The following is a 27,601-nucleotide window of genomic DNA, read 5'->3' as shown; positions in this document are numbered from 1 at the left end:
GGAAAGGAATTTGTAAGTTTTGAGTTTCCACTACAGGATTCTGAAGAAAGGAAAGAGAAACAGAGTTTGATTTTGGATTGGTCACTATTCCTGAGGCAAAATTGGGAGGGATGAGAAATGTGGTTCACTAGGGAATACTGTTATGTGTGCCCTTAGGAATAAGTGGAAACAACAAAGTTTGTCTGGGGTATCCTTGGTAAGGAAGCAGTAACCACTCAAAAGAGGCCCTTTTGAGTGGCATTTGACAACTGCTGCCTAGCCTTGGGAGAAACCATGTTTCCTTGTAGCTGGCCTTATCGGTGTCTGTTCTGATCTGATTAATGGTTGGGCTGCTCTTTCTGAGTAAAATAGTCTGAGCTAATTTTCTTTCTTTGAATTCCAGGCAGATTTTGACTGATTCAACCTTTATCATGTGCTTATCAACCATTTGTGTATCTTCTTTTGCGAAGTATCTATTTAGTTCTTTCCCCTTAGCTTTTATTTATTTATTTTTAAAATATTTTATTTATTTATTCATGAGAGTCAGAGAGAGAGGCAGAGACACAGGCAGAGGGAGAAGCAGGCTTCATGCAGGGAGCCCAATGTGGGACTCGATCCTGGATCTCCAGGATCACACCCTGGGCTGAAGGCGGCACTAAACCGCTGAGCCACCAGGGCTGCCCTCCCCTTAGCTTTTTAAAAAAAAATTGGTTTTGGGAGTCTTTTTTTAAATTATTGATTTCTCAAAGTTCTTTCTATATTCTTGTATTGAAAATATTTTCTTCCAGGGGCGCCTGGTTGGCTCAGTCAGTTAAGCATCTGACTCTTGGTTTCGCTCAAGTCATGATCTCAGGATTGTGAGATCTCAGAGCCCTGTCTCTGACTCCGTGCTCACCGGGGAGCCGGCTTGAGATAATCTCTCCCTCCCCACCATGCTTGCACACTCTGTGTGTCTCTCTCTCTCAAATAAATACATAAATAAATCGTAAAAAAAAAAAGAAAAATATTTTCTTCCAGTAATGTAGCTTGCATTTCCATTTTCTCAGGTATTCTTTTTCTATTGAGAGCAAAGTGGTTTTTTTATATATGTATGTTCTATATATATATATGTTGAAATGATCACAGGGTATGGATGTATATATTGGTTATATATATATATATATATACACACATATATACATGTATGTATATATATATAAATAAGAGTATTTTTGATGAGCAGAAATGTTCAATTTTGTTACAGTCCAGTTCATCAGTATTTTTCTCTTACGATTAGTGATTTTGGGGTTTTATTCCTAAATACCTTATTTGTTTGATGCTATTGTGAATAGAATTATTTTTAAATTCATTTTCCAACTGTTTTCCTAGTATATAGAAATACAACTGAAACTTTGTGTTCTATGACCTTTCTAAATTTGCTTTCCGGTTTGAGTCTGTCTTTTTTTTTTAATTACATAGGCTTTTCTGCATAATCATGCCATATGCAAATAAGGACAGCTTACTTTATCCTTTCCAGTCTATATGCTTTTTTTGTCTTTACTGCATTAGCTAGCATCTCCAATACAGTATTGAGTAGAAGTAATGGGAGGACACATACTTGTCTTTTTTACAATCTTAGGGGAAAACAAAAGCAGTCAGTATTTTACCATTGAGTATTTTTATAGATACCCTTTATTAGATTGAGAATGTTCCCTTCTATTCATAGTTTATTGAGAGTTTTTATTATGAAGGGTGGTTAAATTTTGCCAGATGCTTTTTCTGCATTTATTGAGATGATGATATGCTTTTCCTGATTTCACATGTTCAATCAACCCTGTATTCCTGAGATAAACCCCACTTGGCCATGATATTATCTTTTTCAGTGCTCGCTTCGGCAGCACATATACTAAAATTGGAACGATATTATCTTTTTCACGTGTTGTTGATTTTGTTCTGTTAATGCTTTATTAAAAAATTTTACATGTACTTTCATGAGGGATATTGGTCTATAGTTTTCTTGTAATGTGTGTCTTTGTTATTTCTTTAAAATTTTTATGGAATTTGCTAATGAAATTATCCTGACCTAGAGTTTCTTTTATGGAAAGGTTTTTGATTACAGAAATAATTTTGAAAATAGATATAGAGCTACCAAGAGTTTCTTTCCATGTCAGTTTTGGTACGCTGTTTCTCAAGGAATTTTTCATTCTCTTCAAGGTATCAAATATATTGGCATAAAACTGTTAAAAAAGTGCCTTATTATTCTAATAATGTCTTTTTTAAAGATTTTATTTATTTATTCATAGACACAGAGAGAGGGGGGCAGAGACACAGACAAAGGGAGAAGCAGGCTCCACGCAGGGAGCCCTATGTGGGACTCGATCCCAGGTCCCCAGGCTGCAGGCGGTGCCAAACCGCTGCGCCACCGGGGCTGCCCTCTAATAATGTCTATAGAATCTCTGATGATACTACCTTGTGCATTCCTGATTTGGGTAATTTGTATTTTTTCTCTTTTTTTCTTGATCAGTATTGCTATGAATTATCAGGATTTTGCTTTTTTTTTTTTTTTTTTAAATTTTTATTTATTTATGATAGTCACAGTGAGAGTGAGAGAGGCAGAGACACAGGCAGAGGGAGAAGCAGGCTCCATGCACCGGGAGCCCGACGTGGGATTCGATCCCGAGACTCCAGGATCGTGCCCTGGGCCAAAGGCAGGCGCCAAACCGCTGCGCCACCCAGGGATCCCAGGATTTTGCTTTTTTAAAAAACTTTTGCTTTGCTAATTTTCTTCTATATTTTTCTTATATTGATTCCACTTTTTCTTTTGTATCTGTTTCTACTTTTTTTTTTCTACTTACTTTGGATTTAATTTGCCTTCTTTTTCCTTTTTAACCTTCTTAAGATGGGAGCACAAATCACCCCCCCCTTTTTTTTAGTTTTTTAAAACAATCTTTACACCCAGTGTGGGGCTTGAACTCACAACCCTGAGATCAAGAGTTGCATGCTCCTCCAACCAGGTGCACCCACCTATTCTTTTTTGTTGGTGGTAACTTTTCAATTTTAAAACTTTCTTCTTGAGAAAATTTTAAGCTGTAAGGTTTCCCTCTGCTTTAGCTTTATCCCACAAATTCTGAATTCTGTGTTTTTATCATCAAAAACATATTCTAATTTCCCTTGTAACTTCTTCCTTGACCTATGGTTTATTTAGAAATATGTTATTTAGTGTTCAAATAGGAATTTCCATGGCAGCCCAGGTGGCTCAGTGGTTTAGCGTCGCCTTCAGCCCAGGGTGTGATCCTGGAGACCCGGGATCAAGTCCCACGTGAGGCTCCCTGCATGGGACCTGCTTCTCCCTCTGCCTGTATCTGTGCCCCGACCCCTCTGTGTCTCTCATGAATAAATAAATAAAATCTTTTTTAAAAAAGAGGAATTTCCTTGATACATTATTGTTTTAAATTCCATTGTGACTAGAAAACATACCTTATGTAATTTCAGTTTTAGAAATGTATTGACATGTTTTGTAGTTAATATATGTTGTCAGTTTTGGCGAACCTTCCATGTGCACTTTATTTTTTCCTATGTGCACTTTAAAAGAATGTTCATACTATATTTGCTGGGTGTAAAGTTCTATAAATGTCTGTTAGGACAAGTTGGTAGTCATCTTCAAATTTTCTGTATCCTTACAAGTTATTTGTCTACTTGTTCTATCAATTATTAGAGAGAAATGTTAAAATTTGCTAACTATGATTATGGATTTATCTATTTTTCCTGGTAATACTGTCAGTTTTACTTCATGTGTTTAGATGCTGTTATTTGGTCCATATACAGTTGGGATAGTTACATTTTCCTCATGAATTGTCCCTTTTATCATTTTGAAATGAATCTTTTTATTTTTGTTATATTTCTTTTCTCTAAGTCTGCTTTGATTTATAGTAAAATATCCTCACTAGCTTTTTTTGTATTTACAGTTTATGTGGTTTACCTTTCCCACTCTGTCTTCATATTTAATAAGTTTGTCTCCTGTAAACAGCATATAGTTGTGTCTTAATTTTTTATGTAGTCACAATCTCTGCTATTTTTAAAACGATTTATTTATTTATTTTTTAAAGATTGTATTTATTTATTCATGAGAGACAGAAAAAGCGGGAGAGACACAGGCAGAGGGAGAAGCAGACTCCATGCAGGGAGCCTGACATGGGACTCGATCCCGGAACTCCAGGATCATGCCCTGGGCCAAAGGCAGGCGCCAAACCGCTGAGCCACCCAGGGATCCCTAAAAAGATTTATTTATTTACTTGAGAGAAAGTGGGTGAGTGAGGGAGCATGGGAGGGTGAATAAAGAGGAGAGAGTCTCCCGTGCAGTCTCCACACCAAGTGTGGAGCCCAGAGCAGATGCCAGTCCCATGACCCCGAGTCAGACACTCAGCTGTACCACCTAGGCATCCCTGACAATCTCTGCTTTTTAATTAGAGTGTGTGATTCATTAATATTTAATGTAATTGTTGGTGCGGTTAGGCTGAAGCCTACATCAGTTTTTTGTTTTTCTGTTTCTCCTTTTCTGCCATAGTCATTTAGAATTTATTAGTATTACTTTTTTTTAAAATTTTTATTTATTTATGATAGTCACACACACACACACAGAGAGAGAGGCAGAGACACAGAGGGAGAAGCAGGCTCCATGCACCGGGAGCCCGACGTGGGATTCGATCCCGGGTCTCCAGGATCGCGCCCTGGGCCAAAGGCAGGCACCAAACCGCTGCGCCACCCAGGGATCCCTAAGTATTGCTTTTTAAAAAGAAACTCACAATAAATAATATTTTTCTTTTCCTGAAATAGAAAGTGCAGAACTGAATTGAGGAGCCAGGGTCTTAAAGTCCGTCTTATTCATACCATGGCTGACACCAGAAATAACTTGGAAAGTACTGGGTTGTTTGGGGAGTTTTTTGGTTACTGCTGTCTGCTTTCCTTCCCCTTCTCTTTCCTTTCTCCCCATCTCAACTTACCTCTTAGTAGCTTAAGAGGAAAAATCCAATTATTTGGAACTTCTCATTGCTTTTTGTAGTAATTTTAAGTGCTTTGTTTCCCATTATTACTATTTATCTTTTTAGGGAGACGTTGGAGAAGCAAGTATTTGCTATTTGGTGGCAGAAGATGTTTCAGCATCGAGAAAACCGCTTGGCGGAGAGAATGGTAAATGGCTGTCCTTGGGCAGGACCTGCTTCCACACTGAGGGGTTGTCCTGCCTGTGACCAGGACTCATGAGGCAGGGCAGGGTCTGGGGCACCTGTTGACTTTGTCAGTGGAGTTTACATATGACTTCTGGGCCAGGGCACCTGTCAATGCCCATCTCTTTAGCCTTGGTCATTATCTGTGGCTTGTAGATTCTTCCTGGCTTCTGTACCCCTAGCTACTTGACCCATTGTGTTCTTTTCCTGCCATCCTGCCCCAGGCCATCCTTCATTCAGAGCGGCAGCTTCTGCAAAGGTCCTGGTCCATGTGGCACCAGCTGGCAGCAGCACGTCACCGGGAATGGCAGCGGCAAGCAGTGGCCTGTGCCCACCACCGCCACAGACAGCTCAGGAAGGCTTTCTGCATCTGGAGGGAGACTGCCCGAGGGCTCAGAACTGAGTGAGGAGCTGCTTCTGCCTCAGAAGCTTTTCCCATCTCAGGCCATCTGTGACCATAGCAGTAGTACTTCAGTGCTGAGTGCCTGTCAAGAGGGTCATGTTAGCCTAGACTCTGGTTTCAAGTTCCAGAAATTCTGCGTAATACAGTCTGTCTAAAACCAGGGCTGTGGGATCCCTGGGTGGCGCAGCGGTTTGGCCCCTGCCTTTGACCCAGGGCGCGATCCTGGAGACCTGGGATCGAATCCCACGTCGGGCTCCCAGTGCATGGAGCCTGCTTCTCCCTCTGCCTGTCTCTCTGCCTTTCTCTCTCTCTCTCTCTCTGTGTGACTATCATAAATAAATAAAAATTAAAAAAATAAAAAATAAAAAATAAAACCAGGGCTGTAGTGCGAGGATCCTGGGGGACATCATGGAGCTGCCAGCCTCAGGAACTTGACTAGGGACAGACATGCTCCATGGATCTGAGGTTCTGTCCATTGGATATATCCCGCTCACTGGCTGGGGCCCATTCACAGCGACCACAGCCAGGGAAGCCCATTTCAGGATAGCTTAACCCCCAGGACTAGCCTCTGTGGCTCGGGCACGCTGTGGCAATGTTTCCCACAGCACAAGGTTGGAGAGGTTGGCAGGGCAGACGGGCCACATGGGACACTGCAGACACTGGCCTGTTTGAATGCCTTTCTGCATCCCCTTTGTCTTTGGGGGCCTCCCCCACTCTCAGATTCTGGCCACTTTTATTATTTTATTTAAGATTTTATTCATTTATTTATGAGAGATATAGAGAGAGAGGCAGAGACATAAGCAGAGGGAGAAGCAGGCTCCACCCCCAGGCCCAAGGATCACGCCCTGAGCCAAAGGCAGATGCTCAGCCACTGAGCCACCCAGGCGTCCCTCTAGCTACATTTAATCTCCTCCCAAGTGGCCTGCACATGAATGTACTTCAGTACACTTGAGCCCTGTCAGATTGTCTGCAAAAATTTGATTAGATGCTCCCTTTCCTGAGGGAAGATCCCAAGTCCTTTGGCAGCTCTTCAGAAAAGGTCTTTTTTTTTTTTTTAAGCTTTTATTTACTTATTTGAGAGACAAAATGAGTGAGAGAGAAGGTGAGCAGAGGGAGAGGGAGGAGACTCCCCTGCTGAGCAGGGAGCCTGATGCAGGGGCTCAATCCCAGGATCCTCAGATCATGACCTGAGCCGAAGGCAGAGGCTTAACTGACTGAGCCACCCGGGCTTCCCCAGAGAAGGTCTTGATTCTTCCCTCCCCACCAATTTAAGCACCACTTGGCAGGGGCTAGGGACTGTGAGGGGTGCCCATCAAAGGGGCCTTGGCCAGGTCCAGGCTGCTGTGCTGACTCCAACCCTCCCCACAGGAAGATGGGCCTAGTGCTGGCTGCAGAGTTCCACGCAGCCCGGCTCCTGCACTGGGCCTGGAGCCGGTGGAGGGAGGTAAGGCTGTGACACAGAGGCCACCCACATGTGGTTGTGGACAGGTGGAGCTGTGTGTCAGTGTGACTCAGAGCAGACCTGGGGGCTTCTCTTCAGCCCCTCGGCAGCCACCTGCTTCTGAGCATGGGAGACAGTCTGGGCAGTAGAAAAGAGCAAGCACTAACCTGCTTAGTGATGTGACTGGCTGAAAAATCCCATGTTCTTTGGATTCTTGTCCCAACTCACTGAACCTAAAATTCTTGGTCTAAGCATCGCAGGCATCCTGCTCAGGGTAAAAGTATTTAAAGCACCGCCATTGCTTGGACACTTACCCTAAGTCAGGCACTTGCCCCATCTGATCCTCATTAAGTTCCCTGAGAGATACCTATTCACAGATGAAGCCTTGGTAGGGCAGAGGGTAGGGGGGCAGTAGAAGAGGGAGGCGTGCTGAGCCCCTCCCACCCCGACCCCCCCTCTGTCCACAGTGCCTGGCCCTGCGCGCCGCTGAGCAGTGGAAGCTGATGCGCGCCAGCCTGCACCACCAGCAGGCCTTGCTGCACGGGACACTGCAGACCTGGGTGGTAGGGACTGCCCCGTGCCTCCACACCTCTCCTTCCGCAGGGTGGGGGGATGCTGGGGATGATGTCTCCCTCCCTAGTTCTCCCTGCCCCTCCCAGTCATTCCACAAGCCTCACACGGAGCAAGTGTGAGGTTGGTGGGTCTTAATGACCATGGGGCTGAGCTTTTATCCTGGCTCAGCAAAGTAGACACGAGTGCTATCTGGGGACTACCAGCCTCCCCATCAAAGTGGCCCCTTGTCCAAGAGCCCATTGGCTTGACTTGTTAGGTGAGGACTTAGCGAGACCATCCTCTCCCCGTTGTCCAGGTGCTCTTCTAGCCTTGGGACTTGGTGCTCTTGGCCTGTGCCCCCGTGTGGTGGGTGCTCTGGGCATCACAACACCTGGGAGGCATACCTGGGAGTAGGGAGTGGCACGGCCCCCAGGGTGGCCTCCAGTCCTCTCGGTCTCCTACAGACTTACCAGAGCCAGGTGCGGAGCATCCTCCAGGAGGTGGCAGCCAGGGAGAGCCAACACAAGAGGCGGCTGCTGCGGTGAGTCTCCCAGCGTCTCTGGGCCCTGCCTGAGGAATGGGGCACATGGTTCAGACCCAGGCAGGTCGGGGCATCCGGACCAGGGCTAGAGGGAGTGCAAGCCTGGCTCCTCCTGCTCCCAGTGTGGCTTTGGCTCCTCCAAAGCTGCTGTGTGTGGAGTGGGGCCTTGGGGCAGCAGCTGTCACCTGGACCTCTGTGACAGCTCCCACTTGTCTTGCTCCTCTAGACCCTTCCCCTCCCCTGCAGGATGCAGTGTCTCCCTTTGCTTCCCCGCCTGGCTCTCCAGGCCTGTCACTGACCCAGAGGCAGCTCTCACACCCTTGGAGGTCTCACCTGCTCACAGCTCCAGCTCCAGCTGCATCAGAGCCCATCGTCCAGCTCCTGCTAAACTGGGCTCTGCACTCCCTCCTCCCCATGGGCTGCCCTCATTCTGCCCGCCCCCCCATTTGTTCAGCATACTGTATATGCCAGACTTCCAGTGGGTGGCAGGCCTCATGGCCTTAACACCTCACCGTCCTTCAGGGAAGTGCCCATCCAGCCCCTCAGTGAATAAATTGGAGAGGGAATAACCGAACTTACTATGTGGCCAGCACGTTGCTGAGGCTGGGGCGCCCTTTTGCCACCTTCCATCTCTTTGGGCCTCATGATGGCACGGCTCCCCTGTGCCGCCCCCCACCTGCTCACTGCTCTATGTCCCCCCGCGGCATATACGTGTGCCAGGCTGTGGTATTTGGTATTGTCAGCACAGTGCCCCCAGCGCTCCCCCGGTGCCTGGCACAGAGCAGATGCTCACCTACCATGTGTCGAGTGTCCACGGCAGCGTAAACACACGGCTGTTGGTGAGACTGATATCCTTAGGTATGAGGAATCTGCGCTTGATTGAGGAGTGAGCTGAAAAACTGGGAGGAATCCACAGAAACTTCACACTGTCTCTCTGCACTGGTGTCACCCAGCCCTGGGCCTGTGTTTCTGCAGGAGTGTGTTCCGTCGCTGGAGAGAGAACACCCTGGCCCGAGTGAATGAAGCAAAGCAAACCTCCCGAGCAAGCACTCACTACAGGCGAACCTTGTGTTCCAAGGTGAGGCACGAAGAGCCCAGCTGGTCGCCCGGGAGGGTTTGGGACCTTGCTCCTGTGAGGGAGCGGCACCAAAGATTTGCACTGAACAGGGAACCTAGGAAACGGGCTCAGTCCCCCTCCTCCATACATACATACGCCCGTGGGAGCTGCCAGGTTTTATTTATTTATTTGTTTACTGAATTTTAACCAATATCCATTGAAGCAAAAACATGGTGAGCAAGCTGGTTATTATTAGAACCAATACTTCTACTCATGTGAAATATCCCCTGGGACAAACTAAGCATGCCTTGGTCTCTTCATCTGTCAGAAGAGGATGCTCACTCCTGCTCACCATGGCCGGTTTTGCAGCTGCAGAGGCTTTCTGAAAAGTGTAGAAATCCCAGGAACAGGAGATTGTTGGGAAGTGGCCCCCAAATGCCACCACACGGTGGGGCCTGCCCTATGCAGTAGAGGAGAGAGGGCATGCCGGGACACGGCTGTGGGAAGGAGTATTACAGAAGACTCAGCTGGGGATGTTTTAGAAAAAAGCATTTTGCCCAGAGCTCTGAACAGCAGCAGTTCACCTGCTGAAAGACCCGGCCAGGGGCCAGGGGGACTGGTCCTGACAACTCTGAAGCCCCCTGACGGTGAGGAACAGTGACATAAAGTCAAGGCCCAGACTGTTGTCAGAGGGCTCCAAACCATGCCCTGGAAGAAGGGTCAGGACTCTTTGCTTGGGTTCAGGGCTCAGAGGGAGAAGGCCTTTTTTGCAGGCAATGGAGTTTGTGCCTGGGAAGCAGGTGTCCCCCAGCTGCTTAGCTTCTTTTTAAAGGGTTCTGTGAGTGTGATTTTGTGTGTGTCTCAGTTTGAAAGTCTGCATGCACATAGCCTGTAATTTTGTTTAACAAATGATAATAGAACAAAAGCCCATGTGGTGACTTGACTTCTCGATGGCCTGCTAGGAAGTTTAACTCCTATAGAAGGAGATACTGGGCTTCCTGTGGGAACTGGGGCCTTGGTCCATTGCCTGGGGTTTGTGGGGCGGGCTGGCGTGTCCCAGAATGTGTGTGAGGGCCGTGTCACCGCTTGGGCTTGTTCCACGAGGAGCTGCCCATGGAGCTGGGTGTCCCGGGAGGTCAGGATGTGCCGTGATCACTCTCTGCTCTGCATCTGCCCCATAGGTCCTCGTGCAGTGGCAGGAGGCTGCATCAGTGCAGATATATTACCGACAGCAGGAGGACTGTGCCATCAAGGAGGCCCAGAAGGTGCTGGAGAGGGGTAAGCGGAGCTCCTGGCCGCTGGGGCGAGGAGCGTGAGGACACAGAACTGTCTTGTGTTCCATTTGCTTCCCCTTAGTCTCTGTATTCTTCTCACGTGTGTGAGTTTCCTGTTGCTAAGATAATAGTACCGTGGACTGGAGGCTTCCACCAACACAAAATTGCTCTCTCCGCCTTCTGGAGGCCACATCTCAAATCAGGATGTCAGCAGAGCCTTGATTCCTGTGAAGCCCGGAGGGGAGGAGGTTGCCTTTGCCTCTTCCAGCCTCTGACAGCACCAGCAGGGCGCCTCTTGGCTTGCAGACACATCCCTCCAGCCGCGGCCTCTGCAGGCACAGGGCTGTCTCCCCTGCATCCATGTCTGTTCTTAGACCCCAGTCCTCCTGGATGAAGGGCTCGCCCTACTCCAGATGGAGTCAGCTGATTGCACTGACCGTCTTGCCAAACAACATCAATTCTGAATTCGAGATGAGGTTCTGGGTTTGGGAGGGATGAGCATTCTCATCCCAGCCAGTGGTCAACCAGTTTATATTCAAATGCAAAAAAACAAGACTTAAAAACTGATTTTTTTAAAAAAAGATTTTATTTATTAATGAGAAACACAGAGAGAGAGAAGGGCAGAGACACAGGCAGAGGGAGAAGCAGACTCCATGCAGGGAGCCTGATATGGGACTCGATCCCGGGTCTCCAGGATCACGCCCTGGGCTGAAGGCGGCACTAAACCGCTGAGCCATGGGGCCGCCCTAAAAACTGATTCTTAAGGAGTCGAGGGTGGGGTGGTTTTAATGGGAAGGTCCTTCTAGGGACTGCTGCTTCTCAGCTCAGCCATCATGTAGGGTCCTGCCTCCTTGTGTGGCCGAGCCCTGATCTGTCTAGGGAGCAGTGGCCTTGGGTGGGCAGTCTGACTCCCTGCTGCACAAACAGCCCAGGGATGATGGTCTAGACAGGAGCAGAGATTTGATGCAGGGAAACTGAGGCACATGGCCCTGCCATGGGGCATCTGGCACTCCGAGGGCACAGCCAGGGGTTAGAATAAATGAAAATACAACCGGAAATGAAAACAGACAGAAGTGGTTTAAGTCAGACGGTAGGGAAAACACTTCAAGTTGTTGGTTTAGTTGTTTAGTTCCAGGACAGAAATTGATCAACTTTGGTTTGGTTCTGACTGCAGTGTTTGTGTTGATAAACACACCTTTCTGCTCTGGATGGAACCTTGGGGTCAAACATCCCACACCTCCTCCACCCCTAATGTGCGTCTCTGTGTCCTCTCACTACCCCCGGACCTCAGAAACCAGTGCTTGTGTTTCTAGTTCATTCCCAAGAAAGAAGTGGAGGAAAAAAAAAAGAAAGAGTGGAGGGCTTCAGGCCATCCTGTGGCCTCTGGACGGCGCTTTGGCATCCAGCGCTATAGAGACCTTGCCGGTGGGGGTCAGGTGGCCACAGTGGGTGTTAGAGGTGACAGGCCCGGGGTGCAGCCTGGAGCTGCTTCTCTCACAGGACCGAGGGGAAGGCAGCTTTCTGTAGAAGGGGGGCCCTGGGGTTGCTGTGTCCATTACAGGTGGTACAGAGGGTTCTCAGTGCACAGCAGGTGCACACTCAGTACCTGGGGAACCATGTCTGGGCTTAGTTGAGGCCTCGAGCCTCAGGTGCACGCTGGCAGTCTGGGGGTGAGGCTGCGTGCTGGGGGAGGACGAGCTCAGGGTGACGTGTTGGAAGACACATTCAGCAGAGTGCCTAGTACAGGCGGGGTCAGATGCTGGCTGTGCAACCTCGGCAAGGCCTCTCCGTGCCTCAGTTTCTCCGTCTATAAAATAGGGATAACAGTACCTGCCTCTTAGGGTTGTCATAAGAATCCAGTGAGATAGACACACTTGAAGCAGTACCCAGGAAGTTATTAGCACTGGTACTAATGCTTCATCTCCAGGCATGTGAACTCTCCTTCTCTGCCCCCTCCATCAGGTCCCAGAGGACACCCCATCTTGGCATCAGTGCACTGGTAGCAATGCTTTTCTGTTGTCTCTAAAAGAAATGTGTCTCAGGGCCTAAGAAAAGGGAAAAATGTAAAAGAAAAAAACCAAGAAACAAAAAACAAGAAGAAAGTGCTTACCCTCCCTCACGAGAGAATCTGGTGACACAAACAAAATGCATGCTGTAGCCAGCCCCTGCCTGCCTGCAGAGCGCAGAGTATGAGACACAGCCCGCAGACGCTGTGCCTCCTCCCAGGCCAGGCTTGAGGTGCCTGGACTCTCTAAGCCTTGATTTTGGCAAAATAGGGCCGTGCCCCCCACTCCCTCCGAGAGAGGGTCTTAGAGGGTCTTCTCATCTGCGTGCCCATCAGTGTCCTGTGAGCCACCGTTCCTCAGGCCGCTGCGACACCCGGCCACCGGGGACAGGCTGGTGGTTCTGGCAGGCCCTCGGGAGCACAGTAGTCCACAGCACTGATCCCGGCCCCCTGCATGCTCACAGCCACTGAAGGTGGCCAGAGCTGTCGTCACAGAGTGTCCACTGTCCACACGTGGAGGTTTTACTGAGCGTGGGCTGACATCCAGCTCTACCCCCACATGGCCTTTTCAGCTCTCTGAACCTTGACCGTTCTAGATGGGTTTGTAGAAGCCCCCCTAAAGAGCAAACACTGACTCTGATCTGCCCTAGGCTGTCTCAGGACGTGGTTTCGGCGCTGGCGGGACCAAGGCCAGAGGGCGGCCCAGCAGAGAGTCCAGCTTAGGAGGGCGGCTGGGCATCACGGCCGGCGGCTGCTGCTGCAGACCATGGCCCGGTGGAAGGCGCACCATCTCGGCTGTGTCAGGAAGCGGGTGAGGCAGGCAACGGCTCCCCAGGTGCCACTGTGCGGGGGCTCTCCGGGCCGGGCGACCACCACCTGGGGAAGAGGAGGGCTGTCTGCCAGAATCCATGACCACCAGGATGGGTGCTGAGTGGTTGGGGTCCAGTGGCCACAAGGCTGCAGGAGCCTTTCTGGGAAGGCTAAGGGAAGCTGGCCTTTGGGTCGTGTCTCCCTCAGGCAGCAGATGGCCCAGCAGAGAAATGTGGCTCATTCTGAACCATGGGGTGTCAGAGCTGGGAGACATCCAGAGTCACCTAGATGCTCCTGCCCAGTACAGGAGGCCCTTGGCTTCATCTAAGACTCCTCTTGGGGACCGGGAGGCAGGGTGAGGGGGGCAGTTCTCTGGGCCTGGAGCCTCTAACCCCGAAGCTGCTCCTAGGTGATGGGACGCGGGGCCCTGATGGCTTTTCACTGCCCTCTCCCCAGCTCCTACAGAGGCAGGGCGCCCAGCTCCTGGCCCAGACTCGCAGCCGGGCCTGCTTCCACCAATGGAAACAACAGGTGGGAGCCAGCAAGAAGCCCCTTCCCCCTCCCACTGCCTCCTGAACCCACACTTAACTTTTTTTTTTTTTGTAACTATTTTTATTAAGTAATCTCTATGCCCAACGTGGAGCTCAAACTCCTGACCCCAAGATCAAGAGCCCCATGCTCCACTGACCAAGCCAGCCAGGCGCCCCCACATTTAATGTTTTTAATTCCACCCTCATCCCAGGGCTCCCCCAACCCCAGTCATTTCCCAGCACTGCCAGCTCCTTCCACCTGTGATGGTACAAGTCCAGGTCACTTCAGGGCCCTGTTTCTGCAATGTCACATTAAAATATATTTTAGGGTAATATTTCAAAAATTAGTATGAAATGCATTTTAAGTCGTTGCCAAGGACTTGATAAGACACCCAGCAGCAAACCTTCCTGTGCACGTGTCTGGTGAGCACGGCACTGGCTCCCCTTGTTCCCTCCCCCAACGCCAGGCTCTTTGCCTTTGATCTTCCCAAAGGATCACCTTCCATGGCCTCAGGGCCAGGCAGCGTTGGGCCCTTGCAAGCTGAGGGCAACAGCACCTTTCTGAACAGGGTCTCTGGTTCTGGTCAGAGTGGCCTCCCTGCAGGCAAGATTCCCATCATCTTCTCTTTCTGGCCCACAGCTGGCAAACAGGAGGCGGGAGCAGCAGGGCACAGCACGGGCCCTGTGGTTCTGGTCCTTCTCACTACAGGCAAAGGTAATGGGCGCTCCACTCGCCACCACCCCTGCCTCTCCCGGGAGAGGACTGTGCCCCTGTGGAGGGTAGGGTGGGTGGTGGGCACAGCCCCGGGGAGACCCTTAAGCAGAGAGAACCAGACCTCATCTCCTCCTCTCCCCGGAGGTGTGGGCCGCGTGGCTGGGCTTTGTGCTGGAAAGGCGGAGGAAGAAGGTGAGGCTGGAGCGGGCCGGGCAGGCCTACCACCAGCAGCTCCTCCGGGAGGGTGCCACTCGCCTCTTGCGGTTTGCAGGCGGCATGAAGGCCTTCAGGCAGCAGCTGCACGCCCAGCAGCAGGAGCAGGTGAACCCTGGGTCCCCCATCCTCCCTCCTCATGGGCAGCAGGTGGGACATGGCATGACCTGACCAGAGGCCTGTTGCAGGCGGCTCACAGTCTCCACTGTGCAGTCCATCGCTGTGCCATGCTCTGGAAACAGAAGGTTCTGGGCCAGGGCAAGGAGCCTCGGCCCCCACCCACCATGCCCCGCAGGAGAGTGACATTTGACAGTCCCCTTCCCACCTGTGTTGCTGCTGGGGCTGGGGATGCCACCCTGGAGACCAGGAGGTCAGGAGATCCTCATGTGCCCTGTGGGGCTCTGGGCAGCCTGTCCCTGGCTGCCGGGGACCCCCAACTTCTAGAGCTGTGAGTAGCCCATCCCTCGCCTCTTGCTCCTCTTGGCCTGGAGCAAAAACTTGGCCGATACAGGAGGGAAGTCATGGCTGAGCCGCATGGATCCCTCTCTCCAGCAGGATCCTATCCCTCCCATTCCATCAGGCCCCAACGAAGGGACCCTGGCCTGTTACTGCAGAACATGGCGGGGAGAACACATAGTTTAAGGAAAAAAAAAAAAAGGAATAGGCTACAGGGCAGCCCCCACCCTCGTGCCCCCAGACCCGCCAGTCTCCTTGCTTTGCCCCTTACAGCCAGGAAACGGGCTCCCTCTAGGAAACCCCAGTTCGTGATCTGGTCCATCCCCGCACACCAGGCTGATGCAGCTGTCCGCTCCCCAAGCGACCAGCATGGCCTGAGCTTGGCGGAGGTCCCCAGCAGGGCGGGGAACTGGCCTGCGCCTTGGCCTGCTCCACTTTCCTTGCCATCTGACCCTGACAGGGCCTGACCCTGATGAGGCTGCTCCCCCTCTGATGTGGGAGGAGCACTTCCATTGCCTGGTTTGCTGTCGAGGTCAAATGAGTGGGTGAGGCATCCCCCATGGCATCAGGCTCACTTCACTGGGATTACCGGACGTTCTGTATGGCCGAGGCCCACCCCAGGTGGTGCCCCAGGTCACCTGCCAACCGGGGCAAGGGCCTTTCCTTCTCTGGCTGCCGGTCTCCCTGTAAGATTGGAGAGATCGGACTGGATGCCCCAGGCAGCTGAGAGAACAGGCCTGCATTTCTTCCCAGAAATGCTACCCGCTTGGCAAGAAAGCAGCCTCGACGTCCACATTTCCTGCTGGAGCCTGTGCAGAGCCAGAGGCCCCAGGGGTGTGGCAGCCTCAGAGGGAAAGGGTATGTTGTGTGGGCTAAGGTGGGTGGCCTCCTTTCCTTCCTGCTCCTCATGGGGGGACCTTGTCCTGACCAGCTTCTGCCTTCTGCTTAGGTCTGAGGCACCTCAGGAGTGCGACCGAGGCCTGGTCTGGCCAGCAGGCCCTTCCCTGATGAGGCCTTTCCCACCAGAGGCGTGGATGGCACTGGTCCCAAGCAGCCCTTCACCCCAGTCCAGGGCCCTGCTGGGTCACCCTGGCCTGAAGTTTCCCCCCACATTGAAGACAGGCCCAGAGCTGCTGCCCCCTTCATCCTTCATGCCGCGTGGAGTGGAACCACCTGCCAGGGTGAGTCCTCCCGGTCACCTGGGGGTCATTGGTTGGGCCTTCGATGCTTTTCCTCAGGTACTCGGTGCTGCTGCCACAGCTGAACTCATTGCTGCCAGAGCTACCCGCGCCGGAGGGCGCAGGGAAGACAGTCACGTTCACCACATGCAAGTGCCCCCGTCCTAGGGACACGGTATGGAAAGGCTACCCAGGCCCCCACTTGGGAAGCTTCTATCCTAGAGGTGGAGCCCCATACACTGCAGACCGTGGAGGGTCCTGCGGGCCCTGAGGAAGCATCTGGATTTTAAGAAAAGTAGAAATGGTGGGGGCTGGTTTGGCAGGTGCTGGGAGCCAGGAGTAGGTGGTGGCTGTGGTGCGGGCAGATCCCATCGTGGGAGGCCGAATAGGCAGGACCTGCTCTGATGGGTCTGATAAGGGTGAGGAAGGAATCCAGGATGGCTCCTGGGTTTCTGGCCTGAGTAACTCCAGGAATAATGAGTTCTTTTACTGAAAGAGGGAAGACGGGGGCTCAAGGGCTTGTTTGGGGTAAAGCCTGGAGAGTCTGTCTTGAGCCTGTCAAATTTGAGATAAAGTAACAAGGTTCTGAGTGTGGCCTTCAGAGAGCAAGTCAGGGCTGGAGAGCAAGAGAGTCTGCAATGTACATTGAAGGTTAACTCCTGGGAACCAAAGAGGTCACCTGGGAGGAAAGGGGCGGTGGCTCCCTGGGGCAGGTGACATCCAGGTGGAGGAGTCCAGGCTGGGATGGCACGGTGGTACGGGAGGCCCACGTGCTCAGAGAGAAGACAGCGGCAGGGTTGGGCCATGCCAAGAGCTGGTGCTGAGGGGAGCTGGTCAGTGTCACTGGAAGGTACTGGAGGGTTGTAGATGTGTGGTCTGACCAGGACGATTGCCTTTGACCACCTTTCCTCACTGATGTGCAGGGTCACAGTTCAGATCAGGGTCAGGGTAAAACCGCTGCTTGGAGAGGTGCTGAGCCAGGCCCTGGAGCAGGGGTGGGACTAGACTGCACAGGTGAGGGGTGTTCCTTGGGCTCCTTCGGGACTTCGTCCCTTGTGTCGGGTCTGAAGAAAGGGGCAGGGGGCAGGACTAGACTGGGTGAGCTGGTCAAGTCCTACAGCCTCACCTCCCCACGCCCTGCAGTGGGCAGCCTGGGTGCCTCCCCCAGCCTTCCTCCCCGCTTCTGTGCTCACCCCTGGGCTCACACTTCAGGCCTCGCCATCCCCAGCCAGTGTCCCTCAGTCCCGCCTGCTGCTTCCTGGGGACTTCATGGGCACTGGGCGCAGCTCTGGAACCATGGGTGTGCACCCAAAGCCTGTCAGCACTGCGAGCACTCGGGCCGCTCCTGGTGCCTGGGCTCCCTCCACTCAGCCTTGGCCTAGCCGAGAGGGAGGTCAAGATCAAGCCTGTTCTATCACCACGGGCCACAACGACCTGGAGGCTGAGCTTGAGAGCATCCAGCAGCAACTGCAGGACTACAAGACCATGAAGCAGAACCTCTCGTAAGACCCAGAAAACCCCAGCTGTTTCCCCACAGCTGGCTTTGGGGTGGGGGTGTCCTTGGGCAACTTGGGCCTACCCAAGTTGCTTGCTGAGCTGGGCGGTGGAGGACAGAAGAACACAGCCACCCTCCCCTGGAGGTGCTGCCACGGGCTGGCCAGGCCAGCAGCAGGTGTCTCACTCCCTCAGGTCCTGCCAGCGGCAAGCAAGAAGCCTGCGCAGGTGGCTGGAGCTGAGCCAGGAGGAGCCCAGGCCTGAGGACCAGGAAGCAGAGCAGCAGGTGCAGGAAGAACTACAGGAGGTGAGGCCGTAGGCAGCCCTGGAACAGCTTTCTCCCCTCCCCGCGCTTTGTCTCCGCTCAGCCTCCTGCCCCTCCCACCTGTCCCCAGGTGGAGCTGCAGATCCAGCAGCTGGCCTCTGAGCTCCAGGCCCAGCGCCAGCCCATCCGCGCCTGCATCACCCGTGTCCAGGCCCTGCGGCGGGCTCTGTGCTAGTCACTGCCCCCAGGAGGCCTCAGCCCACCTCCAGGAACAGAACACAAAGCTGCAATGAGTTTTATTTTTTTATTTCAAAATGTTGCAATTAAATGAATTACTGTTCAGAAGTCTACTTTTCATACAAAAATACTGTGCTACTGATACAGTTGAAAGAGTTCAAATGGCTTCTCCTGCAGGAGAAATTCACAGCGTTCCCAGGAAACCTGAATCCTGGCCCCACCGTCAGCGGCTCCCTAAGGACTGTGTACCTATTACCTGGGGACAGGTGTTGTAGGCACTGACCTGCCCCCCCCCTTCCCAATACACCAAGGCTCCTTGGCCTCCAACACCAGCCCCTGAATCAATAGCAGCAACTTACCATGTTTCTGTAGGTCTGGGTAGGAGGGGAGGATGAGCTTCCCCCGGCCCCTCCTAGGCCACCACTACCTGCCTGTCCATTCACTTGGGACACCATTCAAGGGGCTCAGTAATTGGTCCTGCCACTGGAAAGAGGACTCACCAGCTCTGGAGAGTCCCTCACTGGGGCCTGTAAAGCGCCATGCCATGGTGTCCCCCCCACCCCCAGAAGATGCTGGCGGAGCCAAGGATGATGTGTTCAGCCACAAGTGCAAAGAGACAGCTTTTCTCAAACGAGCAGGGTGGGTGAATTGGGAACAGAAAGGGTTGTGTTAAAGGCCACATGGTGCTGCTCTGGGGGCAGCACAGCCCAGTCGGTGCAGGCGAGGCAGATGGGGAGGCTGGAAAGCAATGATGAGAGCAGCAAGAACACACATAACCACTTTTCTGTCTTACAACAGAAATCAAGACCAACGGGACATCCAGCCAGGAGATGCAGGGTCTTCAATTTATACAATAGGTTAAAAAATCTCCAAAAGGGAATTTGAGATCATCTTGGCCTGCACATTCTCTCTTTTTAGGGTAGGAAGAGGGAACAACATAGGTCCAGGGTCGACAGGGACTCTGACCTCATCTACACCTCGGGGACGGCAGGAAGTAGTCACCCAGGTCCTGCCTGGTTGGACCCCACAGGCTTGAGACTGTCCCCTTCCCAGAGAGCCGTGGAGGCTCCCCCTAAAAGACCCTCCCGTTTCTGTCTGAAAAAGCTCCCTCAGTAGCCGTTGCCAGGAAGGAGGCCCTAGAGCGAGCCCAGAGCCTCTCCGAACCGGATCTTCTGTCCTGCTTTCAGCTTAAAGTTGAAATCCTTGGGGGCCTCAAAGATGAGCACGATGGTGGAGCCCAGGTTGAACTCGCCCAGGTGCTCGCCCTTGCGCATGGGGATGCCCTCCTTGTTGGCGTGGGTCACGAAGCTGAAGTCATTGTAGGAGCCCTTGCTATAGCGTGGGCTGTTTGTGTGCAGGTCCTGCAGGAGGTCAGGGGCAGAGAGTGTGGAGTCTGCTCCTGGACTCGGAACACACCTCTGCTGCCTGTCCCCAACCCAGCCTGGAGAGGGAGCTGGGGACAGTGACTCGGCCCATAAGCCAAGTCTAACAAGACAGTCCCCAGACCCAGCTGTGAACTAGGACATGGGGGCCACAGAGGAATCAAACCCCAATCTTCTCCAGCACCCAGAGCTGGCCAGAGGCAGTCCCAAGTTGCCACTAAGAAGAGCAGCCCCCCACCACCCAGGGAAGGGTGGGCACCAGCTGCCCTTCCCATCCGTATGCCCCACCCTGAGCTTGACATTCCCCCTGGGTTCTCCCTCCAGCCATCTCTAGCCAAGCAAGTAACAGCACATCTGGCATGGGGACTGGCAGAGTGGGAACCCAGGGCCCAGCCCCTCCTTGGGGCAGCCGCTCCACAGAACGAGGCCCGGCAGGGGACGTGCCCTTCTAGAACTCACAGTACCGACGGACTTGGCTCCATGGGGAAGGGGGTGGGGGAACCCCACGTCCCAGCTCTTGGGCCTGGCTCTGCTTACCCGGTCAAAGTAGATGCGTATAGAGCCCACGTTGGTGGCCCCCACGGCCGTCAGCGAGAAGAAGCCGTGTTTCCAGTCCCCAGTGAGGACCACCCGCTCGTTGTGGCAGAAGAGCTCTTTGATCCAGCGGGCCATGCCAGGGTTCACGGACATCAGGGAGCCTATGGGGACAGGGACACTGCCATTTCCCACCCGCAGGAAGACCAGGCCCCCCCGGAGCCCCACGTCCACCCCCTGCTGCCCACACCAGGCCAGACTAAAGCAGTCGCCTTCTGGCCTCTGCACCCCGAACGTGGAGCCTCTGGCCGACCTGGGAAATGGCGCCGGTGGGAAACGGTCCAGTCGGTGGGAGAGTGGAAGCAGTGGTAGTCCCCAGGGGCCAGGTAGATGACACAGTGGTAGAGCTCATTCCCTTCTCGAGTGACCAGCTGGTTCCTGAAGGAGCCGCAGGGGGTGGCTGCGGGAGGCAGACACGAGCACCAGGCTCTCAGATGGGTGCCTGAGCCTGTGCAGCCTCACCGTGGGCTTCCAGGAGCCCCAAAGCTCCACGCGGCCATTCCTGGCCCTCTCTTCCCTCCCCATGCCCCCATCCTCCTTCCTGACGACCAGCCCAGCCATGCCAAAACAGGGCCCCAAGGCCAGCACCAGGCCACAACCCACCTGGTGCAAAGGGCAGGTCATCTGTGGACGTGCGCGGACCCAGGAAGGACTCCAGTGAGTAGGTGACCCCCTTCACCTGCTCGACCTCACAGTTCTTCACCTGCCCGAAGTTCAAGATCTTCCCATCTGAAGGGCTGATCTGGAAGGGCCGAGAAAGGCTTGCTGCTAGGGAGGCAGGGGGACTTGGGGCCCAGCCCGGGAGGAGGACCCACGGGCCACCCGTGGAGACTGCCGGGACAGGTTCCCAAAGGTCCAGGTAAGAATCCCACTTCTGGAGGAGGGAGCACAGGGCGGGGTGGGGCCTCACCACGCTGTGCAAGCCACACACAGGCCGGGCCTGCGGCTTCAGCTTGCGCCGGAAGAACTCGCTGAGGTTGCGGTAGTGGTGCAGGTCCTCCACGGCGGCCTCCTTCATGTTCACCCCGAAGGTCCAGATATACAGGCTGTAGACAGGCCGGCGCAGCCAGTGCGGCAGCTCCACCTGGTTGAGGCGGCCCCAGGCCCGCGACAGCAGGCGCGTGGGCACCGACTTGTACAGGGCCACCTGCAGGCCGCGAACAGGCAGGTGAGTGCACCAGCCTGCATGACCCGCAACACCTCTGCCCCGGGAGGCCTAGGCACCCCTCGATGGCTTTGTGATGTGGTTGCTTCCCACTAGGAACCAGACTGAGCTTCCTAAACACTCACAAAGCGAGTACTGGCCAAGACTGACACAGTTGCTTAAACTCAGGTGCCTCATTTTACACACCGGTCCAGTATCAAGAGTTCCGGGCCCCAAGGAGGGAATGCCAGCACGGTCTTCCTTCTTTAGGAAGGCAGGGTGTCAATGGCTCTGCTACCTGTACAGAGAGGCTGTGGCCCAAAGGGTACACAGGCTAGCCTACAGCCCAGAGCACATGTTCTGGCCTGAACAGGACGCAGAGGAACCCCCTCCACACCAGGTCAGGGACTACGGCGTGCACAGTACCACTGTCACCAGAGCCGGCACTCCAGGCCTGGCCACCGAGCTGTGTGCACCTGGGGCTACTCCCTGGAGGTAGAGGGGAATCGGCCCCCTGGCCTCCCCCCACCTCCCTGCCGCTGTCTGCTGGCACCCCCAGCCAAACTCTCAGGGCCAGGAGACCTGGAAGTGGATGCCTCTTAAACCTCGGGTGCCGCCACCACAGCAGGACCTGCCTCTAACCAGTGGCTGCGGCTGTCAGCCTGACCTAGACATCAAGTCCCTGGGGTGTAAAGGTAATTTCATTCCAACTTTAAACACCTCTACAGTGTACTGAGTGGCGCCCCAAACTCCTCCCAGCTGACACCCATCGGAGCCCAGGGTTCCTGGCTTGAGGTCAGCCTGCCCAGAGACCCCAGGGAGCTAGGCAGCCCTTCCCCAGCCCTGCCTGGGGCTCTAGGTCCATCCACACCGAAGGGGCCCAAACAGGCCCCGGCCTTCCAAAATCATCCCCTGGTATCCAGGAATTAATTTGCACTCTTCTCAAAATCACCCCTAAGCTCTCTTCTGCCTAAACATGGGAAATCAGACACCATTTTCTGGATGCCCAGCATGGGTTCCTCCCAGAAGCAGAACCCCCAAATGACACAAATGCAGGCAAGGAAAACAGGCAGCATAGACTGCAAGCCCTCAAGGCCACCAACCAGCCCGTCAGCGTGACCATCCCAGAGGGCTCAGCACCCCCATCACCTCCAATCTGACAAATGTCTCCTCTGTTTCTGTGTCCTGGGTTGGGGGGGGGGGGTTGGGAGGGGTGAAGGCCGGGCCAACAGCCTGTGCACTTACCCTGCTCACGGGCCTCCATCCCACCCGGCTGAGAGGTCGGAGGGCACCGAAGGGCAGGAGGTAGTAGAGGACCGTCAGGGGCCAGGAGCGCAGTTTCAGGGCAGGTCTGGACATACAGCTCAACTGTCCCAGCCTCCGCCTCAGGGCCAGCTGGGGGAAGTGCAACCTGCAGAGCAGATGTCCATGCATGGCCAGGTCAGCGGTCAGGGGCTGGGAGGCCCCGCCCCACCCTCCGCAAGTCTGCCTCTCCACGGAGTCCAGCAGCACTGGCTGTGGCCCCTCCACCCAACACCGTGCTGCGCTGGGGGCTTGGCTGCCTTTGTTCGGCCCACTTCCATCCCAGTCTTGCCCACCTGCCTACCAGCTGAGGAGGACCGGGAATCAGAGGCAGCACCGGGAAGATGGGGTGTGCAGCCTGCATCACAGCCACTCCTGGGACCAGCTCTGCCCGCAGAGGCACCAGGGAGACACAGTCTGATCTGGAGCTCCAGTCGAGCAACAGCACAGAGCGGTGGGGAGTTACCGCAGCCATTGCACTGCAGGTTCTTGGCAAACCTCTTCATGGCACCAGGCCTCATCTCCTCATCTGATAAACTAAAGGGTTGGGCCTGACAAGATCCCAAAGGGAACCCTCCACGAGCATGCACCAGCTGAAGTTCCATCCACCTGCCTGGTCTTTTTACCTCAGATCAGGTGTCCAAAAACAGACCCAGAGCCTGATGGGGGGAGCCTCCCCACCAATCCTCAGACCACCCCCCAGGTCTGCTGGGGCTACACACACACCTGAGCCATGCCCCTTCTTTCAGTAAAGGTAGTGGGTCTTTCCCCATACCCCACCAGCCCAAATTTAGTGCGTCCAGCAGAGGCTCAGCCTTGTGGGGATCCTAGAGGCTGGGTGGGCCTTTCCACCAGAACCTTGGCCTCCTGACACCCAAGTCCCCTGGTCTCAATGCCAGGCACTAGAAAAATGCTCCTGAGGGGCAGCCCGGGTGGCTCAGCGGTTTAGCGCCACCTTCAGCCCAGGGCGTGATCCTGGAGTCCCGGGATTGAGTCCCCCATCAGGCTCCCTGCATGGAGCCTGCTTCTCCCTCTGCCTGTGTCTCTGCCTCCTCTCTCTCTCTCTCTGTCTCTCATGAATAAATAAATAAAATCTTTAAAAAAAAAGAAAGAAAACGAAAATGCTCCTGAGGCCCAGTGCGGCCACCAGGAGACCACATTCCTACCCACTCTGGGACGGTTCCTAGGCCTCAGTTTCCTCATCTGCAAAAAGACTGCTTTCAACTGGAAAAATCTAAGGCTCCATTCTGCACCTTTGTGCTCTCAGAGGAGCCACGTCCTCTTGCCCCCAGTTACTGAATAAACCAAGGAACAAAGAGGTATCTCAGCTGATACTAAAAAAGAAAAAAATAGGAGAACCAAGCTGATGGCCGGGCACCTGCTGTCCAATGATGGCACAGCTCTCCAGACTCCCTCCCTGTGTTCCTTGTCTCCCACCCCGCCCCACCCCATCATGTTTACAAAAGGTCTGGGAAGGTGGTAGGGGCTAAGCAAAGCTGAACAAATCCCCACTGTCCCCAGGGCTTCCCCCACCGGCCCTGATCACTGCAGAAGCTCAGGGACCAATCCCAGAAGAGCGGCAGCTTTCCCCAAGTGGGGGGGGCACCCGGGGTGGGGGCCTGGGTGCAGCAGACACTAGGCCACCAGCCCGCTCCGCCTCCCCAGGTACCTGAAGCGGGCTCTCCGACTCAGGCCCCCGGGGCCAGGCCCCTCCAGCCTCGGGGGCTGATCCCCTGGCCCCCTGCTGCCACTTCCACGGCAGGGCCGCTGGACGTGAACTCTGACCTTCCGGAGGTCGTGGCGGGGCACAGTGGGGTTAGGACGGGGCCGGCGGCATCTCACCATTTCGCCGCTCCGAGCTCAGGTCCTCGCCGTGCCTCTGACTGACACATGGTGGGCGGCGCCAGGCACACTCGCCTTTGTTTCTCCTCCTTCCTCCCTTCCCCCCAGCCAGGAGCTCCTGCGCTGTCACCACTCCTCAGGCTGGCAGCCTGGTGGCTGGTGGGCGGCTTCCCAGCTTGGTTGGGTCCGGGCCAGCTCAGGGGGCGCAGGTTAAAGGTCGGGGCTATTGCAAAGACAGGCACTGGTCACACATGCTCGGGAAGCGGCGGGGGCCCGGGACACAAGCCCCTGCCCTCTGCCCACTCTGTCCCCAGGCTCAGCCACCTGCCCACTCCAGTGAGCTGATGGCAGGGAAGGGACCAGGTGCCTGTGAGCCCAAGAAGCACAAGTGGGAATCTGAGCCCGGTGCTCCAGGCGGGCACCCAGCGTCAGCCTGTCTGTGGCTGGGCAGCCCCTCCCTCGCCAGGACCTGACCCATTTTCCATTCAGGTGACGAAGTAGCATCCGAGGAATGAGAGAGCAGGAAGGCAGGAGAGGCACAGGGGGTTAGACGCTGGACACCTACCTGCTCCAGCTCTTTCCTTACTGTCCCCCTGGGCCTCAGAGCCGCCCATCCCTGGTACCAGCCATCCCCCCGCCACCCGCAAGGCCTCCTCAGATGAGCACACATATGACCTGACCTGAGGGAAAACCAACCAGGACTGAAGCCCAAAGCAGCCCCCCCTCCCCATCTTTGCTTTGGACAGCACTTTGGCCCTGCCTGGTGATCTGGGAGGACACGCCCAGCCTCCACCAAGGCCCTCACAGATAACAGGGAAGGAGAACAAACATTCCATAGTTGCTGCTGTCTAAACCCAGGGATAGTCAAGGCCCCACCCAGCCTGGCCTCCAATCCCAACTGCAAGCCACAGGGGACAGGTGCCTGCCACCGTTTTTAGATGCAAAGATTCGGGCTCTGAGGGAAATTCCCAAGGCAGAGAATGGACCCAGCCAAGGACTCAGTCCCAGGCCAGCGCTGACCCTCACACAGCCAAATGACTGACCGAGCAAAAGGCCCCACTCAGACATGGCTCCAGTCACACCAGGGTGAAATGTCCGATGCCCAGGCAAAGCCACCTCAGCCAGAAGTGAAGATCCCAGCCCCTGGAGAGTCAAGTCCCTGGGAGTGCAGTGTGCAGTGGGAGCCAAGGCTGACTAAGGTCCGAAGGTCAGCATGGATTTCCAGCCCTGACCAAGGAAGTGGCAAGGCCTGGGCTACCCCAGGCCTAGACCCCTCCAGCAGAGATCATCTCCCCAGGCCACTAGCCTGAGTGGCAGGACAGCTCACTGTGGGTGAGCCAGGACGATGCCCATCCACCCAGCCTCACCCAGAAGCAGCTATGTACACAAGTCTCCTCTGTCCCAGGGGCCAGGCCCAGGGACCCATGGACAGCCCCATGTCTATCCTCCACCCATGCTGAACCTCCTGCTAACTTCCTCATCCGTGACAGGTCACCTCATCTATATCGCTCATGTACTGAGCACACACCCTGCCAGTCCATGGCCCACCAGGCCATGGCGCCCCACATGGACCTTCTGTCAGCATCCTGGGGAAACCGGCCCAGAGGGGTTAAGGGCCGGCAGGGTTGGGTACAGCACCTGGCTTCCAGGACAAGGCTCTTCCCCCACTCTAGAACGCTCAGACTGAGTACATACTTGAGATTCGCAGTGGGGCAGTGAGGCCTTATGGGAGAGGACAGGAGCCCCAGTCTCCTCTTGCCCATCTCCCTCACTATCCTACCACATGGGGCAGTGACCATGCAGCATGCAGCCAGAAAGGCACATGCTGGAGCACCCTAGCTTGGCCCAAAACTTCAGGTCCTCAAAGCAAATTCCTGTGTGTGCCTCTGCCATTTCACTCAACCTAGGGCCTCCAGTCCAGGGACTTAGCCAGGCCACAGCCCAGGAGAGCAAGGTGGGCCCTCACCCTTTCTCCTGCAGTGCAGGGTGCTCGAGGGGTGCACAGCTTCTATACTCTAGAAACTGCCCCAAAAGGCTGGAAGATGTCCCCTGTCTCCATCACCACTCTACTTCCACTTCCAAAATGGGACCGGAACCAGACTGTCAGGCTTCTTTCAAATCACCATGCATGCCCCCAAAGGTCCCCAGGGAGCAGACATGAATTCACCTGTCCCCCCAGCAAACAGGCCTGGCACCCTCTGTCCAGCTCAAAGCTGCAGGATGGAGGGAAAGGGATCCCTAAGGATCATTCATTCCTTCTTGCTTCCCAAAGGCTGAGCCACTTCCTAGGCCAACAGTGCTCCTGCCCTCCCCATTTCAGTGCCCTACTCTCCCCCACACTTGTGATGACCCTTGGAGCCCAAGCCAGAACTTTCTCGCTTCGCTCTCAGGCTCCCTAAAGTGGGTCTAGGGGCTCAGGCCAGATGAGGAACCTACAAGGAGGTCACCCTGAGGCGGGGAAGTACAGACACCTTCCCTCTGTCCCCAGTCTCAAGGACACTGTAGAGAAGAGCTGTGAGCTGTGACCAGTAGGAATTTAAAGTTATCACAAGGCCTAAGGGCCAGCCACAATGAACAGGAGAGTTCAGAGGCTTTTGCAGGGGACGGGGACAATCCAGTTACTGGCCCTGAGAGCTGGTACAGGCCTTGCAAGTCACAGGTGCTCTGTGGCTCCCAGTTTCCTCATCTGAAAAATGGGAAGGGTCACTCCTCCTGCTCGCCCCCTCGAGGCTCAGATCATAGCAGTGACCTTGGTCCAGAACTCTACTCTGTTCAGAAATACCACACCTCACTTCCACCCAAGACCTTGGTGCAGCCTCATCCCCTGGACCAAATTCCTAACACCTCACCTTCATTTCCAAACCCACACTCTGGGAGGAGAGAGGTTTGCTCCCAAAGGCAAGATTGAAGGCACAGAGTAGAGGCAGCAGTTCTGGAAGAGCCCAAACCCAATGGCCCTAAAGGACCAAGTAAAAGGGTCACCTTT

The 27,601-nt window shown here is 54.3% G+C and overlaps 2 protein-coding genes across 13 annotated transcripts in view; one reads left to right on the top strand and one right to left on the bottom strand.

The window, feature by feature from the left end:
• SFI1 (SFI1 centrin binding protein) overlaps positions 1-18,382 on the top strand; it is a 94,364-nt gene extending 75,982 nt beyond the window's left edge. For 5 of the 6 annotated variants that reach the window (XM_055323383.1, XM_055323382.1, XM_055323377.1 and 2 more), the window contains 17 exons: positions 5,064-5,145; positions 5,405-5,583; positions 6,952-7,027; positions 7,492-7,587; positions 8,041-8,117; positions 9,093-9,195; positions 10,356-10,452; positions 13,104-13,264; positions 13,720-13,794; positions 14,434-14,508; positions 14,653-14,829; positions 14,910-15,169; positions 15,931-16,035; positions 16,127-16,358; positions 17,568-17,857; positions 18,045-18,156; positions 18,245-18,382. In XM_055323383.1, coding sequence (XP_055179358.1) covers positions 5,064-5,145; positions 5,405-5,583; positions 6,952-7,027; positions 7,492-7,587; positions 8,041-8,117; positions 9,093-9,195; positions 10,356-10,452; positions 13,104-13,264; positions 13,720-13,794; positions 14,434-14,508; positions 14,653-14,829; positions 14,910-15,169; positions 15,931-16,035; positions 16,127-16,358; positions 17,568-17,857; positions 18,045-18,156; positions 18,245-18,349 — 2,302 coding nt within the window. In that variant the 3' untranslated portion in view covers positions 18,350-18,382. The remainder of the gene's footprint in view (positions 1-5,063; positions 5,146-5,404; positions 5,584-6,951; positions 7,028-7,491; positions 7,588-8,040; positions 8,118-9,092; positions 9,196-10,355; positions 10,453-13,103; positions 13,265-13,719; positions 13,795-14,433; positions 14,509-14,652; positions 14,830-14,909; positions 15,170-15,930; positions 16,036-16,126; positions 16,359-17,567; positions 17,858-18,044; positions 18,157-18,244) is intronic. The other variant, XM_055323381.1, reaches the window with a different exon arrangement.
• Positions 18,383-18,404: 22 nt separating this feature from the next.
• The window catches only part of PISD (phosphatidylserine decarboxylase), a 45,118-nt gene continuing 35,921 nt past the window's right edge, over positions 18,405-27,601 (bottom strand). For 2 of the 7 annotated variants that reach the window (XM_055323392.1, XM_055323391.1), the window contains exons 2-8: positions 23,070-24,838; positions 22,717-22,882; positions 21,238-21,474; positions 20,931-21,069; positions 20,581-20,727; positions 20,271-20,431; positions 18,405-19,712 (exon numbers count right to left, since the gene is read on the bottom strand). In XM_055323392.1, the coding sequence (XP_055179367.1) occupies positions 19,488-19,712; positions 20,271-20,431; positions 20,581-20,727; positions 20,931-21,069; positions 21,238-21,474; positions 22,717-22,882; positions 23,070-23,248 (1,254 nt within the window). In that variant the 5' untranslated portion in view covers positions 23,249-24,838 and the 3' untranslated portion in view covers positions 18,405-19,487. Of the gene's footprint in view, positions 19,713-20,270; positions 20,432-20,580; positions 20,728-20,930; positions 21,070-21,237; positions 21,475-22,716; positions 24,839-27,601 lie in introns of those variants that run through there. The other 5 variants (XM_055323397.1, XM_055323396.1, XM_055323394.1 and 2 more) reach the window with 5 other exon arrangements.

This window comes from Nyctereutes procyonoides, unplaced genomic scaffold, assembly GCF_905146905.1.
Source record: "Nyctereutes procyonoides isolate TBG_1078 unplaced genomic scaffold, NYPRO_anot_genome, whole genome shotgun sequence".
In the NCBI taxonomy this organism is placed as follows: Eukaryota; Metazoa; Chordata; class Mammalia; order Carnivora; family Canidae; genus Nyctereutes; species Nyctereutes procyonoides.
The sequence above is the reverse complement of the archived record's forward strand: the minus strand, read 5'-3'. Positions and strand labels throughout refer to the sequence as shown.